Here is a 24,190-nt window from a genome sequence, read left to right as displayed (position 1 = left end):
TTCTGATTACTCCAAAGCAGGACTGTACCGATTTGGTCTTTCAGTTGATTTGAATTGAATTTATTTTAATCCCATTCTAAAAATGGGTCAGGGTCAGGTGTTTGATCAAAGCGGGGTTGTATCAAAGCAGGACGTCTTGGTACCCGGTCATCACTGCCAGCAGTTATAAAGTGACAGTTCTAATTATGTCTCTTATTAATTTCGTAAGACACCAGTACACAAATGCCACACAAAATACACCACAAAGAACAACACAAACACCACAACACACCACACAAAACAAGTCCTGGCGAGGGTCTGCAATTTCCGATTGCTCTTTTTCTTGTTTTAATTTTATCCTGGGTTCCACCCTCAATTACAATGCAATAAACTTACTTTCACAGAAGTTGTTGTGAAAAACATCCATTGTAATCACGAGGAGATAGTCTGTTTCCACCATTGTTTTTATTCAGGTATGGTTGAAAGAGAAATCAAAGTAGATCATGTAGCCTGTCGTGTGCTTGAAATTAATGTGTCTCCTTCATATTCAATTACTGATGGGGGTTGACTCTCGTGTTGTACACCACCATCTTGAAGCAATGCCAGCATTTGTTGCTGCATGTTGGAACACGTTTGATGGTAGATCATAAAATTTGCCTTGCATGATGAGAAATCTCTCTCCTCTCTCTCTCTCTATCTCTATCTCTATCTCTATCTCTATCTCTATCTCTATCTCTATCTCTATCTCTATCTCTATCTCTATCTCTATCTCTATCTCTATCTCTATCTCTATCTCTATCTCTATCTCTATCTCTATCTCTATCTCTATCTCTATCTCTATCTCTATCTCTATCTTTATCTCTATCTCTCTCTCTTTCTCTTTCTCTTTCTCCCTCTCTCTCTCTCTCTCTCTCTCTCTCTCTCTCTCTCTCTCTCTCTCTCTCTATATATATATATATATATATATATATATACACACACACACACACACACACCATTTCAGTCTCAAAGTGAAATCATTCCCAGCTCATTGAACTGCCAGGATTTCTGAAAGTTTAACTTTGTTTCAGTCCTTTTTAAAATGTTTTTACATCCATAATGTTCCTTAATAGAACATGATTGCTCTACATTACTACTGCACTGTTTGGGGCTCCGAAAATGATCAACCTTTTTACCTTAATATACTGCACTTGAAAAAAATGTTGAAATATAACGAAGGCTGTTGTTGTGCAAAATTAGTGCACTTGAAGTAATAGCCAAAAGACTCGAAAACTTTCATGCCCTGCTTTCATCACTTTCCACTCAATAGCAGATTCATTTTATTTATTAGATACTGTCTCAGCATTTTCTGTGATTTTAACCCATTTACCGCCCGATCAACACCCGTCTTCCCTGTATACAATGTGCATGTGCCTGAGAATGCAGCCACTGTAATTGTATGGCTTCTTCTTTAAAAAGTTTGAACATTACCTTTAGATCACCAATACCATCACTACATCTCCAACAGCATCATTATACCTCCAACAGCTTCACTATACCTCCAACAGCATCACCACATCTCCAACAGCATCACCACATCTCCAACAGCATCACCACATCTCCAACAGCATCACTCCATCTCCAACAACAACACTTCATCTCCAACAGCATCACTACATCTCCAACAGCATCACTACATCTCCAACAGCATCACTACATCTCCAACAGCATCACTACATCTCCAACAGCATCATTACATTTCCAACCACATCACTACATCTCCAACAGCATCACTAGATCACCAGCAGAACCACTACATTGTCAACAGGACCACTCCATCACCAACAGCACCACTATATCCGCTATTTTAGCCTTTAACTTTTCAAAACACCAACATACTTGTGCACTTACATTGATTACAAGGACATTTAACTCTCAGACATTGTATAAATCAACACGGTCGGGAGATGGGATTTCAACGTGAGTTCACAGTGGATGGGAACACCACATAAGACAACCCTTTCAGAAGCTCCATTCAAAAAATTCACCATCGATAAATGCTTTGCTAATCTTGTCATATGGCTTCTCACAATAATTTTATTACTGTGACAGTTTGTCCAACATTCAGTACTGTGAGCTCATTGCTCATTGGACTGAAATCTGTGACATGACAACATATTCATCAACAGAGTAATAACTTCAGAACTTATTTACTGATTATTTATCTCGGCGAAACTCCTACATGTGTAATGTATTTCACTGACGTTGCAATCTGACACATCTACATTTATCACCCCCAGTCAGCTCGACCAAACTGAACTTGTTTCCTATCACATTCATTATATTTCCCATCAAATCGATCTGCAATTTATTTTAATGTGGGTAAAATTCCAGCCAGGAAGCATCATGCTCTTGTAGAAGATAACAAGGGATGTTTTGTGTGTATGTATGTACACCCCTTTTGAAGATAATTAACAGCCTTATTTTAATTATCCTTTATCAAGGTGTCATCCTTGATCAGCCCATGAGTCAGCCCTCTATCAGCTTGCTGGGGTCTTAATTTGCCATTTTGTTTGGCCTGCTCAACAATGCCTTGACTTGGAACAGGCCACAACAGTTTCTTAACAATAAAACACTTCTTTCTTTTCACTTTCCTCACTCATATCATCGAATGCCGAACCTTCATACATATGAATCGCTGGATACATTGCAACGCTTATAAACGCCTGGATATGCCAGTGTTCATGGCTTTATTTCATTTCCACATGGGATAAACTCGAAAATCTCTTAACTTGAGCCAACTTTTGAAATTTAAACTGCAGAATTAACCTCAGCAGCAGTTCCGACTGATTTAAAAAATGTTCATTTGTCCAATTCGGACATTGTTTGACATTCCAGGCATCAGAGCAGAGCTTTTTCTTCTTTTTTTTACCAGTCGGAACCGCTGCTAAGGTCAATTCCACCATTTAAATTTTGAAAATCAGTTCAGGTTTAGAGATTCTAGAGCTTATAGCATTTCAGCTGTAATGCTTATAAGCATCCAGAATTGGATTCACACATTATTTGATACTCCGGATATGTCTGGATGGTGAATATCTACAGACGTGTCTGGTGGGTGGTTTTCTCTGGACCGTGGTTGTCTAAGGACGATCATCTCCGGACGTGTCTGGACAGTGTTTGTTTCCGGACGTGTCCAGACAGTGTTTGTTTCCAAACGTGTCCAGACAGTGTTTGTTTCCGATGTGTCCAGACAGCGTTTGTTTCTGGATGTGTCCAGACACTGTTTGTTTCTGGACGTGTCCAGACAGTGTTTGTTTCCGGACGTGACTGAGTGGTGGTCGTCTCCGGACGGTGTTTGTCTCTGAACGTATCCAGATGGTGTTTATCTCCAGGCAGTGTTTGTCTCCAGGCGGTGTTTGGCTCCGTACGTGTCCGGGCAGTATTTATCTCCGGGCGGTGTTTGTCTCTAGATGGTGTTTGTCTCCGGACATGTCTGGGCGGTGTTTGTCTCCGGACGTGTCCAGGAGGTGGTTGTCTCTGGGCAGTGTTTATCTTTGCATGATGATTGTCTCTAGACGGTGTTCATGGTATGATAGGTACAAAATGTATTTCTGAAATTATTTTATTTCCATCTTCACTGTTATTCTATGCAGAATCATTTTGATGAGACCGTATGAATAGTAATTAATGCTTCACAGCATGTTCCCCCCTCCCCTCACCTGATATCATGCTTACCTCCTCCGAAACCCATTACCACCTCCTCACAGACCCTCCCTCACCTCTTCCCAAATCCCCTCCCACCTCCACACCCATAAAAATAGAACTCTCTGGACGTTTATAAGCATTACAGCTGAAATGCGATAAGCTCCAGATGTCTTAACCTGAACTAAATTTCAAACTTTAAAATGTGGAATTGAACTTAGCAGCAGTTCCGACTGCGAAAAAAAGTGTTCATTTGTCCAATTCGCACATTGTTTGATACTCCGGGCGTCTCCGACAGTGTTTATTATGGCTCAGCCAGTTGTTCCTTATCAACCATTATGTTGGTATGCTTGCTCGAGTGCTTAATAGTGGTGGGTGGATCGATTCCAAAGTACTCGTTTTTTTAACCATCGAATCAAAAGAAATCGAGCCGTGAACTGAAATCGACATCGATTGTGAGTAATTCCTACTTCATAGAAAGAAGCGTTTTGGGGGGAAAAAATGTTTGTGTCCCCATTGGGCATGTTCCAGGTACACATGGCCTGGTGATGTATTAGTTGAAAAGGATAGCGCTCCTGGGGCATCCCGTTTGTAATATAGCAGCAAAACCCAGTCACTTGCAAGTTAAACATGACCCAAGGGCATGTCCCTTTTAAATGAATGGCAGTGCATTTAGAGTTGGCCGTTAAAGCGTGCTAATTGCTTTGCTGACAAACGTCAATGCATCGACTGATAAAGTTTTGACAGCATGTCATTCAAAAGGACAATAAATGCAGTTTAGAACTATTTTGGGAAGGTTAAAGAAGACAGTCCAAAAGTTCTCTGCTCACTTTGTTCAATGGAACTTGCTAATCACTATAATATTTCCAATATGTTAAAATTTGAAAAACAAACACCAGAGAAAGTACCTCTTCGTGACGTTTGAAAAAGTAGGTGCAAAAAAAACAAAATCTGCACCAGCAACAAGTTCACGTTCTCAATCGACGACTTAAAGCCCTTTCACCCTGGTAACACCCAGGTCTGCTGCCTTCCCTTACGTTCCCCTCATGCTTCCCTTCCACTCAGTTTGCCTTGCTTTCCCCCACCCCTCCTCACTGACCCACTACTCCTCCCTCTCCCTCCCTCCTTGCTCTCTCTCTCCTCTTCTAGTATTCCCGTCAGCTAAGCGACGGGTGGTATTTGCTCATTCCAGAATAAGGAGCAATGCCCTGATCCAACTCTGGTCTTGATTGTGTGCGTGCAGGTGGAGTCTCCTGTGTTCATGTGTGGGATGTGGGAACACGTCAGCCCCTTGCCATTTTGCGCACACCTCATGGAAATGGGGTTTGCAGTGTCAGCTTCAGTGCAACTGGTCGTCTTCTATTATCTGTCGGTCTCGACCCTGACCATACTCTTGCTGTCTGGCGATGGCAAGAAGGTAAAATAATAAAGCTCTCAACAACTTGCCTTTAGCTTGTATATCTAAATACATAAGCAACAAACTTTAACTCAAACAAGGCTTATTTTGTCAGTGCATATTTCACGAGTAGATTTTTAACAGCTCCAATTATTCCCACTTTCTTGTGGGGTTGAAGGCTTTTGGCTCAAGAGTTAAATCTTTCACCAATCAGCTGCTCAGACCTGACGCTCCACTGGAGCCAAGTTGTGCAGGAATTTGCAAATGTTTGGGTTTCTGGTCATACCTCGCTTGCTCTTCACCAAAGGCATTGTGGAATCTTTAACATTCACCAATTAACACCAGCAAAAGGGATTGCCCCAGCTTAACATCATTCTAAGGGACGGCGCACTTTGTGATGCAACATTCTGCGTCAAAGCACCAATCTGACAGTTTGCAGTCTAGTCGGGAAACAAACACAAACAAGATAGATCAGAGGTGTGTGTGTGTGTGTGTGTGTGTGTGTGTGTGTGTGTGTGCGTGCGTGCGTGCGTGCGCGCACGCGCGCGCTCACGCATACGTAATATACATTGCCTTCAGAAAGTATTCACACCCTTGACCAATCTGCACAGAATACCCCATAATGTCAAAGTGAAAACATGTTTTTAGAATGCTTTTTGCAAATTTTATTCAACATTAAAAGCTGAAATGTCTTGCGTCAAGTATTCAACCGCCTGAGTCAATACTTGGTGGAAGCGCCCTTGGCAGTGAATACAGCTGCGAGTCTTCTTGGGAATGTCTATCAGCTTTGCACATCTGGATTTGGGGATTTTCTCTCATTCTTCCTTGCAGATTTGCAAAAGCTCTGTCAAGTTGAAGGGGGAGTGTTGGGGAACAGCAATCTTCAGATCTTTCCACAGATTCTCAATGGGATTCAAGTTTGGGCCACTCCAGGACTCACATTCTTGTTCCGAAGCCATTCCAATGTTGCTTTGGCTGTATGTTTTTGGTTATTGTCCTGTTGCAATGTAAATCTTCACCACAGTCTCAGGTCTTTTGCTCTCTGAAGCAGGTTCTCCTCAAGGATTTTCCTGTATTTGACTCCATTCATTGTTCCCTCTATCCTTACAAGTCTGCCAGTCCCTGCCACTGAAAAGCATCCCCATGGCATGATGCTGCCATCACCATGCTTTACGGTAGCGATGGTGTTAGATGGGTGATGAGCTGTGCTCAGTTTCCACCAGATGTAGCACTTTGCATTCAGGCCAAAGAGTTCAATTTTCATCTCAGCAGTCTCATCAGTTCAATTTTTGTCAACAGAGTATTTTGCCTCATGCTCTCAGTCTTTCATGTGCCTTTTTGGAAGCTCCAGGTGTGCTGTCATGTGCCTTTTTGGAAGCTCCAGGAGTGCTGTCATGTGCCTTTTTCTCCGGACTGGCTTCCGTCTGGCCGCTCTCCTATAAAGCCTAGATTTGTGAAGTGCTGCAGAGACTGGTGTTCTTCCAGCAGGTTCACCCATCTCAGCCAAGGAACTGTGTAGTTCTGTCAGAGTGGTCATTGGGTTCTTGGTCACCTCCTTGACCAAGGCCCTTCTTGCCCAGTTGCTCAGTTTGGTCGGACGGTCAGCTTTGAGAAGAGTCTGGGTCACTCTATATTCTTTCCATTTCCTAATGATGGAGCTCACTGTACTCTTGGGAACTTTCCACACTCTAGAAATTATTTTATACCCTTCCCCAGGTCTATGCCTCCTCACAATTCTATCTCGAAGTTCTACGGAAAATTCCTTGAACTTCATGGTGGAGTTTCTGCCCTGACATGCTCTGTCAACTGTGGGACCTGATATAGAAAGGTGTGTTTCTTTCTAAATCATATCCAATTAATTGAATTGTCCAGTCAAGTTGTGGAGACATATCGAGGATGATCAAAGGAAATTGTGGATGCAGCTGATCTCAATTTGGAGTGTCACAGCAAAGGGGTTGAATACCTATTGATGCAAGACATTTCAGCTTTTCATTTTAAATTAATTTGTAAAAATTACTGAAAACATGTTTTCACTTTCTCATTATGGGATATTTTGTGTAGATCAGTGACAAAAAAATTAGATTTAATCCATTTTAAATTCATGCTGTAACAACAAAATGTTGCAAAAGTTGAGGTGTGTGAATACTTTCTTAAGGAACTGTAAATAAATAAATATCAATACCCTATCATGTTTCTCACCTGTAATTGGATGGAGGAAACAACGAATCATCTCTTACCTCATAAATTATCCCCAGGTGGCTCGGGTCTTAATATAATTAAACCCCCTACTTTTCTAGCCAAATAAGGCTGCCTAAAGCAACCAAGAAAAGCTACCCAAGGTAAGCCCTTTGCTGTTTCAAATTCATCCACAGCTGCCCGCATTCACAAGTAGCACATACATGAGAATTCCAATGCTACACGCCCCGTTCAGCCGCCGGACCCCGTCCCTGCAAAGGGAGTCAGGATGGGTTGTGGTGGTCTGACATTGCTTTAAAAAAAAGTTTGTTCACTAATCCTGTGGATAACAATGTTGCAGTTAACACACTGCTTGTTTGCAAGTGGGGTTTCTGTGTATTTCACAGAATGCAACTAAAAGCTGGAAGTCACTATTTTAACTGTAATATCTTTATTTCCTGATTGCAAAATCCTTGTAAGCTATGCAATGGATGCCTAAGTAGGGTGGATATGTGGCAGGCACCCCCTACTATTGGTCAGCAAGCAAGTGCTGATGTGGCACAATGGTTCATGGTTAACTCTGCATTGAGGCTCAGTTGAAGTAAAATCACAGAACTGCCCACCACATAAAGCAGTGTAATCTGCTACACTAATAACTATAGCATCAGTCAGCCTGCATAGGCCATAAAAAAGCTTTTTATTGGGAAGTTGCCAGCCCGTCTCTTGGGAAAAGGAATCAATCCATGGACACGTTTCTGGCTCCCTGTCAGCATGAAATGGATTCCCCCCAGGAGATGAACCAATTAAGAGCTATCAGTTGCATATACTCCTTGAGGGATGGCCTTCCAGCTCTTCAGCAAGTTTAGTCAGCAACAAGGTCATGTTTCAGGCCAGAATCAGCTTATTGATACAATAATGCGAATGCAATTATTGTGAGGATTTGTTCTTGCAGACATCTCATTACAAACATACTCTTCAAAATTGATTACATGGCTTGGCAAATACTGAAGAAAATATGAATAAGCCTTTAATTTGAGATGTTGTGGAGATGAGGTTTTCTGAATGTATCCATACGACTGATTGACCGGCGGAGCACCAAAATCTTGCCGTCATCATCTTCAGTTTGAGGTTAGGTATATAAAATAACAAGCGTTTTAAGCTAATTGTGCAAGCCATGCCTCTGGCCCTTAATGACATTCTATTTTGCTCTTTGCCCCACCTCCTGTAGGAGTGAAGTTGGCAAGCCGGGCTTCTCATTCTGAGCGTATCTTTGTGGCTGAATTCCGTCCTGATTCGGACACACAGTTTGTATCCGTTGGCGTACGGCACGTAAAATTCTGGGTCGTGACAGGTGGATCATTGCTTGGAAAAAAGGGAGTTCTTGGATCGGTGGAGGAAGCACGTGCTCAAACGATGCTTTCATTGGCATTTGGAGCTGTGAGTGATGCTGGAATAAGTGATGTTGTAGGGGTGCACTAATGGGGAGAGGGATTGGGGTGGGAGTTGTCAAGCAAATTTTCAAGGAAGTTTTTCATTGAATTGGATTATATGATCTGATTTAGACAACATTGCATCATCGCTTTTATGGCTTTTTGCGAGGATGCTATGCTGTTAGTGCAATTGCCACTTTTGAGGTTTTATTAGTCGTCAACAAGGTTATCTGTGATGTACTTCTTTTTGTGATTTCTACAGAACAGCCTCACATTCACAGGAGCATTGAGTGGTGATGTGTACGTGTGGCGAGACCACTTGCTACTGCGACTGGTGGCACGTGCACACGCAGGTCCAGTACTCACCATGTACACCACCCTACGTGACGGTCTTATCGTCACCGGTGGAAAGGAGCGCCCGTACGTACTGTGCATGCTACATACCCGACCGACAGCACGGAAAACCTAGCACCACCCACTCTAAGCTCCACCCATTCCCGTCACTCTCTCCTTCCCAATTCCACCTCCTCCATTCTTTATATTGTACTTGTTTTCACATTATATGTTTTCACTCGTATTATGCAGAACAACAATTCAATGGACTTTGTAAATTGTACCAATAATGCCACCTCCATGCAGCTGAACTTATTCCCCAGCTCCCTGCCTTGTTAGGAGCAAGGAGGGTGGCTCTGTGAAGCTGTGGGACCAGGAGATGAAGAGGTGTCGTGCCTTCCAGCTAGAAACTGGGCAACCAGTGGACTGCGTACGCTCTGTTTGTAGGGGAAAGGTGCCACATTACCACATACTGACTCAACTCATGAACTATCATTCGTTCACTGCTTTTACTCTTTTCCTGAAGAATGCACCACTTATTCCTCTTCCTCCTGCCCTATCTCCCCTCAACCCTCTCCTCTTCCTTCTTGTAACTCCCTAATATTGCATTTTCCTACACCTTGTAGTATGTTAAGCAAAACTAAATCAAATCGATTTAGGTATTAAACCTTCAGCTCATTGACCTTTTGAAGCATGAGTCTGTTGATTAAACCTTTTTGAGATTTTGCTACACAATGAAAACTATTTTCTAAGAAATACGTTGATTGATTGGTGGATCTCGGTAGGGCAAGATCTTGGTTGGCACCAAGGAAGGAGACATAATCGAACTCGGAGAGAAGAATGGTGCATCCAATGTGCTGCTCAGTGGACATGCTGAAGGCGCCATATGGGGTCTCGCTGCTCACCCCTCTCAGGACATCGCAATCTCAGCTGGGGACGATGGCACTGTGCGAACCTGGGATATTGCTGACAAGGTTTATGCAATAATTGTCAACTACCATTTGTCCTTCTCTCAATGATGCATTTATATCGTTTTCAATTGTGAAGATGACAATATATTAGTTGGGTGACATCGAAGGGGAATTTCAAATGTTCACATCACACTTAGTGTTATTTATCTCTGCTTTAATGATAATCATGTCTAATATAAATAAGATATATATATATATATATATATATATATATATATATATATATATATATACATATACATACATACATACACCTTTCTGTACATTACATGTGTTTTGTGGTCATATAGCTAAATGTTCACCTTTGGTGAAATATTATCGACTGCTTTGGCAGTCATCTTGAGGATTCCATGGTGTCATTCAATGAGTAATTAAGTAAATGAGTTATAACTGGCATCCTGACAAATTCCAAATCCATGCGAGCTTCAGTCGAATGTCAGGCCTGGCCAGCCATTCCATGAAAAACTCGGGCCAAGCATACATGCATGCTCTTTAAACCACCAACCCAATTTACTCAGCATGGCAATAAGGAGAGAATCAGAAACTATTTATTTGAAGACTTGGGCAAACATATATCTGTAATATATATATATATATATATATATATATATATATATATATATATATATATATATATATATATATATATATATATATATATATATATATATATATAATGGAGCAAGCCACGAATGGCACCTTTGATAGTGTTTATCCGTGTTGCTTGTGTTCCTGTTAGAGCATCTAATATATTAAGCTCATTCCACCCACTGACTCACTGACTGATATTAAAGATCGGTATCTTCCATATGACGAAGAAAGCTGAAATTTTGTGTGCCGATGGACATCGAAGCCGATACACCAGAAAAAAAATTACAAGACCCTCGGAATGCGTCCGCAAATGAAATTATAAATAAATTAAAAAAAAAAAAACAAATGCAGGTGACCGACTCGAGACAATGGGGAAGCACGCACGGTTCGTTATTGCTTACAATGTGTAAGCATACCCCACCAGTAATAAAATTAATTGCATATGTGTTGATGGTACCCAGGATCAGGTCAATGGTGCAAAAAAACATCCCCATGGGTGGGGGACGACAATTATACTTTTCGCCTGTACAGTGCTCATGGTTTACTGACCCCTGCTGCAGATGGGGGATTATTTGCCCCACCACCTCCACTAAACCCCCCCTCTCCCCCAACCATCCCAGGCTGCTCTCAGAAGGAGTGCATGTTTCTGGTATGGATAATGACAAAACCTGATGGATTGATATGACCCCAGCTTAATAGATGTGCAAAATGAAAAAATGTCAAAACCTTGTGAATTCATAAAATGAGTATGACTGAATAATGTTTGAGGCCCATTGTGTGGAAAGGAACGTCATCCAAAACTGCTGTCTTTAAAGTTACCACATCGTCGTCATTGTGATCCCCGACTCCATTCATTATTGGGTGTTGAGAAGTGATTTAGACACCCCCCCCCCCAAAAAGGGAAAAAACCAAAATTTAATTTCTTCAAGATGCCAACAACATTAGAGCAGCATCATACCAAGTAACGCTGGTTTCCCATCCTTGTGCTGTCTAACAACACAGTCTTTAGGTTGGCAGGATAGCTCAGAGGTAATCTCACCTTTGAGCTTTCTAATCTGGGTTAATATTCTGGACTTGATGATAAATTGTTCATCTTGGTGTTTCTCCGGCATTCAAAGAGGATGTGTTGTCCTCAATGTGACTGTGCTGTCCCTCAAATTGACTTTAAGTCGGGGGCCAGTCTACCAGCATTGGTGGTGTCACATGGTGCCAATATCAGCAAAGATCCAACAGAATCTTTTGAGGAAGAGAACACGAGTTATCACCAACATCACATTCAAATTCCAAGTTTCTGCACTAATTTATAGGATGCACTGAATCACTGGCATAAACACACACCCCAGAAAAGGATGCAAGCAAGCAACTGCTGCAGCTGATACTACGATGATGATGATGATGATGATTATGATGATGATGATGATGATGATAACGACGACTATTTTTTTAATGGCCATAATTAATCACATCTTTTTGTTGGGTCAGCTGAGGGTGAAGTGTGACTTTTCATTAACCAGCTGGCCAAGCCTGATATTTGACTCCATGATGTATGTACTCAAAAACACAGTCTATGAATTTGCCACTTGTTATACTTATTTGACAGCCCATGAACATGTTTCTATCCAGCGGCCAGTGAGCAAAGTGAGTTTGGGGCAACCAGCGAGGGCTGCGGCTTACAGCCCTGATGGTGACATGGTGGCCATTGGTCTGCTGAATGGGGAATTTCTACTACTTGTGGTTGCCTCCATGAAAGTTTGGGGAAAGAAACGGGATCGACGTTCTACTGTACAAGATCTCAGGTGCGCAGAAAATTACAATTGTAAGATCTTTCTCTCTCTCTCTCTCTCTCTCTCTCTCTCTCTCTCTCTCTCTCTCTCTCTCTCTCTCTCTCTCTCTCTCTCTCTCTCGCTCTCGCTCTCGCTCTCGCTCTCGCTCTCGCTCTCGCTCTCGCTCTCGCTCTCGCTCTCGCTCTCGCTCTCTGTCTCTGTCTCTCTTTCTCTCTCTCCCCCTGCTGGTGGTTTGGTTTCTGGGTGCGGTGTCATGGCCGCCATAGGCTCCTGCTCTGTGTTGTGAGTCCAGTGTTATTCTCTCCCCTGTCGTTTCATGTTTTCATCGTCCTTTTTTTCCTCTTCCCCCTCCGCTTTCCGCTCCCACCCCCCTTCTTCTCGACTCGCCTTCCCCTTCCTTTCCCTGTCCCCTTCCTTCCCCACTCTCATCCACCCTGTTTGAGTTCGTTACTCTCCCCCCACCCTTTTTCCTTGCGTGGTTCATAACGGTTTTGTGTTTATATTTTTTGTTCCCTTACCTTTCCCCTTTCTTCTTTGGGACGAGAGAGATAGAGAGCCCACAGCTTGTGGTATAGGTAAGCTTCAAGCCGGTAGCCTACTCCGTTATCGAGTGCGTTCCTGTTTACCTGTATTACGGGTGTGTTTTTTTGTTTCGGCGAGACACACGTCTGAGCGGTTATATGACCTTTCCCCCCATTCCCTCCCCCACCCCCTCCCCTCACTTCCGTTCGTTGAAATCAAAGAATGTCGACACGTTCCCGCTACGCGGCCTATGAGGCCTTGACGAGGAAAAATGGCGTCGTGTGCGTTCCTCCTAACGAGGTCAGTGTTGATGACATTGTTTCTGCCATTGGTAATATGGTTGGGTTTGAAAAAGTCCGCGCAGCTTCTCGCATGAATAAATGAGTAGTTGTTTTTATATTGGACGATCATTTAGTACATGACATCGTCTCAACCGGAATATCAACTGAAAATGGTTATTTCATCTTAGCCTCTCCTCTCGCCACAACTAGTACCAAAATTATACTCGGTAATGTCCCACCTTTCATCCGGAATGAAGCACTGGTAAAAGAATTATCTCGATTCGGGACTGTAGTCTCTCAGATTACAATGTTACCCTTGCGATGCCGGAACTAGCAGGCCAGACACGTGATGTCTTTCAGACGACAGGCGTACATTGTGCTTCCCTCATCTAACGTCGATAAAGTGCTTAATGTGGTCTTTAAATTTCGTATAGATGGACACGAGTACCAGGTGTACGCGTCGACGGAAACACTGAAATGTTTTAACTGAAATGATTTCGGCCATTTAAAGTGTTTCTGCCCGAAAACTGCATCCCCAACAGCCGAGGATACTATTGCTCCGTCTCATACGGCCCCACCTGTTAGCACTGATGACCCTGTTACAGTCTCCGAGAACGAAACATCAGACCCGAAGGACACAGAGGACAGTACCTCAAGTGTTTGGGATGGGTTTACAACTATTCCCTTATTAAGGAAAATAAAAATGGATCAGAATGTACTTAACCCACATAAAGGAAAAAAACAACTCCGGGCTTATATGACACAGTGTCAATGGAAAATCGGTATGAGTCACTCTCAAATGATGAAATGGACCCCCTGTTGGTAGATCAAGGTGAAGGGGATTTACTCCCAGAGAAAATTAAGGAAACTACAGCCAAGATCCCTACTTCTGATAAGGAAATTGAACCATGTAATGACCTTACCGAAAAAGAACTAAAAACTGTCTCCAGAACTCCCCAATCATGCCACGAGTTAACCACCAACGACTCCTCAATGGTGGAAACTGCTCCATCGAATACCCCTGAAGTCATACCTGAGTGTTGTGACAAAGCTCTGAAAAAACCGCATCCTGAAAAACCTGAGGCAGACGCTGAAACTACCACCCTCCCCCCTCCCCTCACTCCATATCCCTCTCCCCCCCCCTCTACATTACTCAAGGTGGAATCAGAGCCTCCCTCACCCCTCCCCTCCACGTTGAAAACAGAAGAACCTGATACCTGTATACTACAGAGTATAAACACGGTTTGTGAATTAGAAATTGAAAATTTTCCAGATAGTGCTTCTGACATGTCTGTAGGAGAACCAGATGACATCGAAGAATTCCCTACAAACAGTACTCTTAATGTTTCACCATCGCAAATCCTTAAATTCCTAAATCATACTTTTAGGAAAAGACATATAGATATAAAGGAATACTTTTCTGACTTACATGGTTTTATTGAAACAGCAAAAAATATCATTCGTCGACCTAATGATTACCATTTCACCAAGCCACAGTGCAGTAGGCTTAAGAAGCACATTGTTAAAGCCAAAATGGAAATGAAATGATGACCTGCGTGCACTTCTTTGCTTGCCACCTCTTCATCACTATGGCGATCTTTGGCAGCCTAAACATATATGGTGGAGCAAGCCAGTCTAGGATGCTCCAAGTAGTCAACCTCATTACACAACAAAAATTAGATGTAGCCTTTTTACAAGAAACCCACTCTACTCCAGCATCGCACAGTGTTTGGAATAGAATGATGAAGAAGACCAGTTATTTTAGTGATTCCAACTCTCGCACAGCAGGAGTTGCCTTTCTGCTTAGTCCGCACTTCTGCCTTCCACAACTTTCATTTCAGGAAATAATCCCAAGTTACTTTGCTTCCCTGGATTTTGTTGACAATAACATCGAATTTACTTTAATAAATGTCTATGCTCCTTCAAAGGGCACAGACCGCCGAAGCTTTTTCAAAAGGTTACGACTCCACATGAGGCAATTAGATTTGCAAAAGTGTATCGTAATGGGAGGTGATTTCAATTGCACCCTTCAGCCTGCACATGATCGGAATGGTGCAGAGCCTCACCCCAGATTAGCCAGACTGCTGTCTGACATAACAAGGGATTTTAGTCTTCAAGACATATGGCGGATATAAAATCCAAACACCCATCAGTTTACTTGGAGTAAATTTGCCAACAATCAGGTGGCTCTTGCCTGGATGGATAGATTTTACATAAACTCACCCCTTATTAACCTCTCACCTACCATGAGAATTTCTCCATCTGGTTTCTCGGACCATCACCTTATCATCATGTGCTACCGAATAGGGTCGTCTTCAAATCGCCACTCTTTTTGGAAACGTAACATCTCCATATTAGACAACCCCTCTTTTAATAGTGCCTTTCAAAGTGTATGGTCCAATTTAGTAGGTGCTAAGCCCCAATTTAAAGACCAGTGGTTATGGTGGGACAACATAAAGGTCCAAAGTCGAAATTTCTGTCAACATTTCTGTTCTTTAAATACACAAGTAGAACGCAGAATAAAAGCGGGACTGGAGAAAGAAATTCTACAAATTCAAAGCAACCTAAAAACCCACCCTGCCCCCCAACAAAACTAAGACTGCATGAGAAAAAGTCTCTTCTCAATAGTATAATCACCAACCATACCCAAGGAGCATTAACGAGATTACGCTTTCAACACCTTCATCTCTTAGATAACCCAACCTGGTTTTTTTTAACTTTGAATCAAAATCGCCTCATTCCTTAATCACTGCTTTAAAACGTCCTGATAACTCGGTCACTACTAACCCGGTATAAATTAAGAACGACGCAAAACTTTTCTTTTCTGAACTTTACCAGGCAAAATATGTTAATTTAGAACTGGTTTCTCAATTGGCGGATGGTATCAGTGTTCTATCCCACAAGCAAAAGTTGGATTTAGAATCACTACTCGCACTAGAGGAACTTTCTGCTGCCCTTAAGAGCCTGAATGGAGGGAAATCACCTGGGCTGGATGGTCTACCAGCGGAGTTCTTCAAAAAATTCTGGGACCTGAATTGCTTCTGGTCTTCCAAGAGAGCCTGGAGAAGAATGAACTCCCACTAAGTTGCAGAAGAGCTGTACTTACTTTGATTCCTAAAAAAGGGAATCCCTTGCTCATCTCACAAGTGGAGGCCAGTGTCCCTGCTGTGTACAGACTATAAAATTCTCTCAAAAGCTTTGGCCTTACGTATTTCACGTCTACTAAAATATAGTATACATATGGACCTACTGTGTCCTACTGTGTCCTACTGTTTATGTCCTAAATACATAAAGGTTTATGTCCTAAATACATAAACCTACTGTGTCCCCGGGCGTAATATCCAGGATAGTATCTCTGTTATTCAAGATGTAATTGATATTTGTGAGATAAATCATGGAAGTTGTGGCCTGGTCTTCTTGGACCAGGAGAAAGCATTTGACTGTTTCTCACACATACCTTTTTGAAGTTTTAAAATCTTTTGGTTTTGGCCCCCTATTTCTATCACATATACAGTTATGTTATTCAAACATAATGGCCATTTTAAAAATAAACAATGAACTTGTAACCCCTTTTGGGGTTGGGAGAAGGGTAAGGCAGGGCTGCCCTCTTTCAGGAATATTGTACACTCTTTCTCTTGAACCCTTCTTAAACACCCTTCGTAAATCCTTATCTGGTGTCACTATAGGGACTAATCCCTGAAATATGCAGATGACATCTGTGTCTGCATAAATCATGCAGAAGACATTGTTAATATGACGAGTACCTTGGATCTCTTTAGTAAAGCATCATCAGCCAGAATAAATTGGGCTAAAACAGAAGCACTGTGGCTCCAACCCTCTACCTATCCCTTATCCACCCCCCCCTTTCCCTCTCCCTCCTTGTCTCCCTGCCAATATTTCTTGGAAAAGTGACGGGATCAAGTTCTTGGGAGTGTTTCTTGGTCCAGGCGATTTTGTGAGGCATAACTGGGAAGATTTGTTGGCATGCATGGACCTAATTTTACTGAAATGGAAGAGTTTACTCTGCCAACTGTCCTACCGAGGCAGGGTACAAGTCATCAACAGTCTGGTCACCTCAACGTTATGGTACAAGGTTCTTGCCCTACAGCCACCTGCAGACATCGTGGACAACATACAGAAATGCATCACTCGTTTCTTCTGGTCTGGAAAGCATTGGCTGCGACCGGAAATCCTGAACTTACCAGTGGCTGAAGGTGGCCAAGAACTTGTGAATGTCAAGTGCCGCATCATGGCTTTCCGGCTGCGAACAGTATGGCGCTTCTTGTATGAACCCTGTTTGGTCTGGAGACAACTCACCAGTTGCATCTTCCGACAAGCTGGAAAATTGAACTTTGCACAAGAGTTATTCTTGATGGACTCAACCAAGATAGATTTATCTGGGTTACCTGCTTTTCACCGAAGCCGACTCAATGCATGGCAAGCTTTCGGCTGCTGTCGTGACCCCTCAACCTACACTGAACCCATGTTCTTCAACGAGCCACTGTTTCACAATAGTTTATTTGAAGGCAATGAAGGGGAAAATGCTTTCATTCAGCAGTTCACAAACACTGTAATAACGAAAGTGTACCACTTGAAGAATGTTACCAATGATAGGTGGCTAAGTGCCACTGCTCTTACGACAGAGGTTGGCATTAGATCATGTCGCAAAGTGGACAACATGCTAAAATCGGTACTACACACCTACTGTGCCTCACAAAAAGTTTGGAAAAAAACCCTCCCATACCCACCTCTGACTTTTCACCACCTTTCCCAAACCTTTATCTATCTGGCTCTACTAGTCTCGAACCTATTGGTTTTGGCCGATCTTGATCCTTTTCTGGGAATAATCGAAAAACCCTGAACATACAATGCCTAAAAGTCCTTTTTCCCTCTTTTTCCTCCCCCATTTCCTGTAGATGGGTCACAGTCTTACCAAAAACCCCTCCCCTTTATCCTATTTGGAATTGGTACTATAGACAGCCTGTACCAAAACGGGTTGGAGATCTCCAATGGAGAATCGCACATTGGGTGTTGCCAACAAATTCTCTAATTCACCGGTTTTCCCAAACAAAAAGTGAGCAATGTCCCTTCTGTGGACAAACCGAAACACTACCTCACGCGTATATACGCTGTAACCATTTAACCCCGTTATTTGTTTTCCTGAAGATGCTTTTGGCATGTCTCTCCAGTAATTTTGATTTTCCAACCTTTATTTTTGGCCCGAGTATGCCCTTCAACTCCCCAACAGCAATCCTAATTCATTTTTTCCTTTCACAAGCTAAGCTTGCGATACTGCATATAAAACAAGAAAATCAAAAATGTGTAATGATTTGTATACAACAGACAGCTTAGAAGTGTTTAAAGCCCTTTGTGTTTCAAGAATCAAACTGGAGTTCTGGTGTTGCTCTCAGGTACAGGTGTTTGAGACCCAATGGTGTCTAAACAATGCCTTCTGCAAAGTATCTGAGGGTCAGTTAAAATGTACTTATTAGTTAGTTACTGTATACCCTCTGTCGAAATTTTCTTGTTATTTGTTTATTATGAAAATTGTGTGCAACTGGGTGAGCCTCCACATGTGAGGAAATCAATTTTTGTAATAAAAGTCAAGTCAGTCTCTCTCTCTCTCTCTCTCTCTCTCTCTCTCTCTCTCTCTCTCTCCCTCTCTCCCTCTCTCCCTCTCTCTTCCTCACTCCCTCTCTCTCTCTCTCTTTCTCTCTCTCTCTCTCTGTCTCTCTCTCTCTCTTTCTCTCTCTCTCTCTCTCTCTCTCTTTCTTTCTTTCTTTCTTTCTTTCTTTCTTTCTTTCTTTCTTTCTTTCTTTCTTTCTTTCTTTCTTTCTTTCTTTCTTTCTTTCTTGTTTGTATTTGGATTGTCAACACTATGATCCAACTATATCTTTAGAATATTGCAACTACCATATCAAGAATATTCTAATTATTACCTCTGCCACCGAACTTGGGCAAAGGTTATGTTTTCACCCCTGTTTGTCTGTGAGCAGGATATCTCAAAACGTTGTGGACAGTTTCAGACGAAATTTGGTTGACAGGTTGGGTGTGTGATGAGGAAAAGTTAATTAGATTTTGGTGAATATCCGAATCCAGATCCGGTTACAACAATTTTATAATTTTTTTAAGTGTTTGACCATTGAGAAATGGGACCAAATGATCCATAGCATGATATCTCAAAAAGTTGTGGACACATCTTGACAAAACTAGGTGGATGCATTGGTTAGGTGACAAGAATAAGCCAATTAGATTTTGATTCAGGTCTGGTTCCAGATCCGGCCTATCAGTGCGGTACAAAACATAAACTGTTCAGCCTGGCAGAGGGATGGGCTCTACCAAGTGCCATTCCAGTTGGCCATGCATTGTCTGCCAATACCCTGACCAACTTCACTGCTTGGGGTTAGTTGTGCAATTATTTTGCAACAAATACTTTCATGACCCCATTTATTCTGACCCTTTTGAGCAGGGTTGACCACACGAGTTTTTCCTCTCCCCATTCCTCCATCCCAAGAATCCTCTCTTTGCATGCCCACTTCTCCACCATTTCACTCCACTTCAACTTCGGTCTGCCCCTTCTCCACCTGCCAACTGCATTTACATCAAAGACTCACCTGACCACATCACCCTCTTCCCTCCTGAACATATACTCCAACCAATGCAGACATGCAGCCCACACCTTTTCACCAATGTCCTTTACTTCTGTACATCTCCTGGTGTCCTCATGAATTGTCCACATGCAATGTATAGAAGTAACTGGGTTGCAGATATGGCACTGACATGAAGGGCCACATGGAAATCTGTCTCTTTTATTGATGGAATGTTTCATGCCATAAATATATTTCATCAGAATAAACAAGCACACATAGAGGTTAGGGTGGAAACCAAAGAGCTTGGGGTGGGAGGGTGGTGAAGGGGGTGAGGGGTGTGGGTATATCCTCAAAAGAAAAACCCGCAAATTGACCATTTTGTCTTTGTGTTGGATCTCAAGTCCACAACAATTGTTGACAACCTACAGTATGTTGAAATATTGTGCCTTTAGCTTACTACGGTACTCTGATGGTTGTTAGTCCATGGTAGTGGCATATGAATGGCTATGTCCTTTCAAGGGAATATTCAATTCGTCTGTTTTTCTATGACTGCATCACATCAAAATTCAAGCAAAGTTCCCTTTTTTTCATCTGTCGAACCACCTCGCTGATGATTTAATTCCCTGCTGCCCTCCTCCCAATAATTTAAAGACTGCAAGATAGCGCCATCTTGTGTCGTCTACCCGACTCTACAACCCACATCTGTGAACGATTTCCTCTCGCTAAATGTGTTGTTCATCTTGGTGTTTCAGGTGTACGTGCAGCTTTTATTACGCACTCTATAGCACCTTTCACTTGTCACCTAGAGACGGAGAATTGGAGTTGCAGACATATCCGATTCACATACTACGACTCACTACTCAGCGGACGCATCCGAGATTAATCTTGTCGATGGCTATAGTGGATCTGTGGGTGCCACTCCGACAGCCACCCTTTAATATCGAGGTGTGGTCCCCTAGCCTTTACTCATCCAAGAGTCACCTACAAGGCAGTAGCTGATACCCTTAGGTCAAGAGACCTAACCCTGGCAGTGAGGTGGTAAAGTGGTGGGTGTAGTTGTAGTGTAGTTGTGGATGGCCGTTGGCTCTGGATGAGCTCATCCGTCCTTTGTCAGCTCTTGTTTTTAATACTGCCAGGTGTCCACTCACCCTCCTCACTATATTGTGGGGAAGCCAGTTTAGTCGCCGACCAACTCGACCATGCGGCAGGTAGTACTGGGTTCCATGTTACCAGGAGCAAGTCAGCCATGACCTGACCTGACACCTAAGTTCCTTCTGGTTTACAAAGTTGCTTCTGGTCACACCATGACGGAAGCACTGCAGACAGATAGGATCACCTGGACATCCTGGACCAGGTACATTTATGTGTGTACAATAACATACTGTATTAACATAGAAACGTTCCAAAGATAGCCATTTCGCCATTTTGGCCTCATCGGCTTCGAACTGCAGTAGTTCCAAGTCAGTGAACAGAAGCTTGACATTTAACCAACAGCATGTTGCATCACATCGAACTAAATATTTCGGCAAAAAACACCTCTGGTTAATAGCACATGTTAAAAAAACAAGTTCTCCAGCTTCACTTTTTATTTTTCCAAACTTTATAAAAGACTCTAAAGCATACTCGTAAGTTGAACATCGACTTGTGAATTCAGGCCATTTTGACATCCACACACTTTCATTCCCTTGTGACCCTTTTGTCAATGCAGGTTCAGCCCTGATTCTCGATACCTGGCTGTGGGGACGTTGGAAAACGCCATGGACTTCTATGACCTATCACAGGGCCCATCGCTGGCACGTTGTGGATACTGCAGAGACGTTCCTGGCTTTGTACTGCAGCTTGATTTTTCAGCCGATGCTAAATTCATACAGGTGTGTTCACAAAGGCTCTGCCTCGGATGCCAGCATTCAGCCAGGTTGTAAAACGAGTTTCTTGTCAACATGGGAGGTCTCAAATTAAATTTAACACATGTCTGTATACGCGTGAAATACTTCCGATGAAATTCCAGTTTAAGACAGTTTGTGGTTCGTTGTATAGTTGCGCCATTATCTCGTGAATCAGACCGATGTGTTTTCATTCAGGTCTCTACTGGTGTCTTCCAGCGGATGGTTTACGAAGTTCCTTCTGGTCACACCGTGACGGATGCACTGCAGATAGATAGGATCACCTGGGCATCCTGGACCAGGTACATTTATGTGTGTGCAATAAAATTGTGAAAATATATTCATACGTTAGTTTGGAATGAGCTGGAGAGATTAATTTAGGGTTAGGTCTGAGTGAATCAAATCTGACAGGATTGTGCAGTGGTAGCGTACTTTGAGCTGTTTAGTAGTCCAGTAGAATTACACTATAACCTGAAACAAATTGCAATAGTTTTTTTTTATTGCTGGATCTTGTTCAGGGGGTCACTCTGAATGTCCCAACATAAAATAGGACAAAATAGGACCACCGGAAGTGCCCTAATTTGCATAAATTCAAAATGGCCGCCATTGAGCACTTGGGGGGCTGATATCTCCTAAACGGTGCATTTTAGACCCCATAAATGTATTATTAGCAGATAGGAAAGTGACCCCAAGGAGTCCAAATATGTCGTCAAAATTTGTATATGACGTCATATATGTCAGAAATGACGTCATTGATATAATTTATGTTAAATTTATGTTTTCCTGTCTGCCTTCTTTAATGAATACTCGAACATATTCTGGCCAGACATCTTCTGTAGAATAGCTGAACCAACTTCTTCTGCTTTATGTGGGTTTGCTGAACTGTGTGCGATGACTCCAGTTGCAATGTTCCTGAGGTTGTCTGACTGGACAAGTGGATTTCGGTCCTGAAGGAATTTTGAGATTGTGTCGGTGTCTTTGCAGTCCCGGGCTTTTCTCGACGACGACATCTCTTTGTGCTGCTCGCTGGTGCAATAATGGGTCCCTGTTAGATTTTGCATGCTCTCATTTACAGTTGCACATGCAGGTACAGCTAACAACCATCGTGTCCTCTGAGTTTCCTCCATGCCACGACCACGGGTCAATCCACCAGTTGACTTCAGAGTCCGCATTAAGACTTGTTCAATTACAAGGTCAGTTGAGAGACCCGCTTAGAACCTGTCAGTTCTTCGAATGACAAATTTTCCAGAGCGGAACTGATGGTGAACATCCGGGCTCGTCTTCTCCAAGTTGAGCATGTCTGTCAGGTTAACATGGCCGGACTTCGTGTAGTGCGAATGTCCTGCGGCAGCAAGGTGTGGCAACATCTTCCGCAGTGAGGGCAAGTGGAGGTCAAAATCGCCTGTTCGTTCTGCCTTCAGAAACTGGAGAAGTAGCTCGACCATTGACATGTACTGCAGCCACAGTTGGCCCATCGGGAACTCAGCGATCCTTGACGTGTGTTTCTGCAGGACCTGGCTTATTCTCTTCAAGACGTCACGACTGCATGCTTCTTTCGCTTGACTATCATCTGCAAGTAGACCATCGTATAGCTGACCTGCCTCTTTGAGATCTGGGTGCACATCATCTCTTTCACTCAATGTTATCATATTTGACTCTTTGTTTTCGTGGGACATGACATCATATGCTTCACACAGAATCATTGAATTCAGAACTGCATAAATCAGTGTATGCCCCCATATAGCCCTTGCATAGGCCTTGCCATTCAGGATGTAGTCTACTGCATTTTCGGCATAAACTAATTCAAGTGCTTCCTGAAGTCCTGAGGAATTCATGAGGTGTCCAATGGATCCAAGATAACTCATCACGAGGTGAAAACCTCCTAACTTGAGGACTACTTTCTTCAGTTCGCTAGATTTGTCCTCATGATGAATGATCGTCCGCGCTTTCAACCACAATGGTTGATCAAATGTCAGAATAGGAATGGTACTGTGTTTCCTGTTTTCTTCGACAACAAACAACAATGTAGAGTAGACGCAGGACATGTTGGTGGGGTCTAAGTCTATCATCGGAAGGAAGTGTACGGATGATTTACCTGGATGTTCACCCTTGCATAGAGCTTGCATCGTTCCTGACCACCCTGGTCTACTGGGACAAAGGGGCAAGGAAATCTTCCAGAGAAGATTTAGGTTGGAGGTAAGATCGTTGACAATTAAATCAGGCAGTTTCTGGAAAAGTAATGACGACTTTTTCCCAAGAAACCTGTTGTAATAATGGATGGCAATCTTAGCTGCCGGGACCCCATCATTTGGATAGGCTAAGAATCGTGGTACTGGCTTCTGACTTAGTACTTCTGGTGTACAAGCTACCACTATTCCCATACCATGGAATGTACCATGGCCATCTAATGTGCGGAGGTTGTGGTCTACATTGTCGGCAATGTCGTGGCCAAAGTGACCTGATATTGGGTAGGTCGTATCACTTGACCTGGCTGCAGACTTGGAGAAGCGCAAAACCTCATCATAGGATAAGCATAAGCCATGAGCATAAAGACTGTCTATCAAAAATCTAGAA

At 42.7% G+C, this 24,190-nt stretch overlaps 1 protein-coding gene across 3 annotated transcripts in view; it reads left to right on the top strand.

Annotated features, from left to right (window-relative positions):
* The window catches only part of LOC147031457 (echinoderm microtubule-associated protein-like 6), a 479,813-nt gene that overhangs the window by 440,686 nt on the left and 14,937 nt on the right, over positions 1-24,190 (top strand). For all 3 annotated transcript variants that reach the window (XM_085863494.1, XM_085863486.1, XM_085863479.1), the window contains 8 exons: positions 4,904-5,077; positions 8,460-8,668; positions 8,924-9,081; positions 9,334-9,448; positions 9,780-9,968; positions 12,180-12,352; positions 21,442-21,604; positions 21,815-21,918. In XM_085863494.1, coding sequence (XP_085719620.1) covers positions 4,904-5,077; positions 8,460-8,668; positions 8,924-9,081; positions 9,334-9,448; positions 9,780-9,968; positions 12,180-12,352; positions 21,442-21,604; positions 21,815-21,918 — 1,285 coding nt within the window. The remainder of the gene's footprint in view (positions 1-4,903; positions 5,078-8,459; positions 8,669-8,923; positions 9,082-9,333; positions 9,449-9,779; positions 9,969-12,179; positions 12,353-21,441; positions 21,605-21,814; positions 21,919-24,190) is intronic.

This window comes from Eptatretus burgeri, chromosome 2, assembly GCF_056783735.1.
Source record: "Eptatretus burgeri isolate ZD-2024b chromosome 2, Ebu_testis_v1, whole genome shotgun sequence".
NCBI classification, from domain to species: Eukaryota; Metazoa; Chordata; class Myxini; order Myxiniformes; family Myxinidae; genus Eptatretus; species Eptatretus burgeri.
Note: the sequence above shows the minus strand (reverse complement) of the source record. Positions and strands in the feature narration are given on the sequence as shown.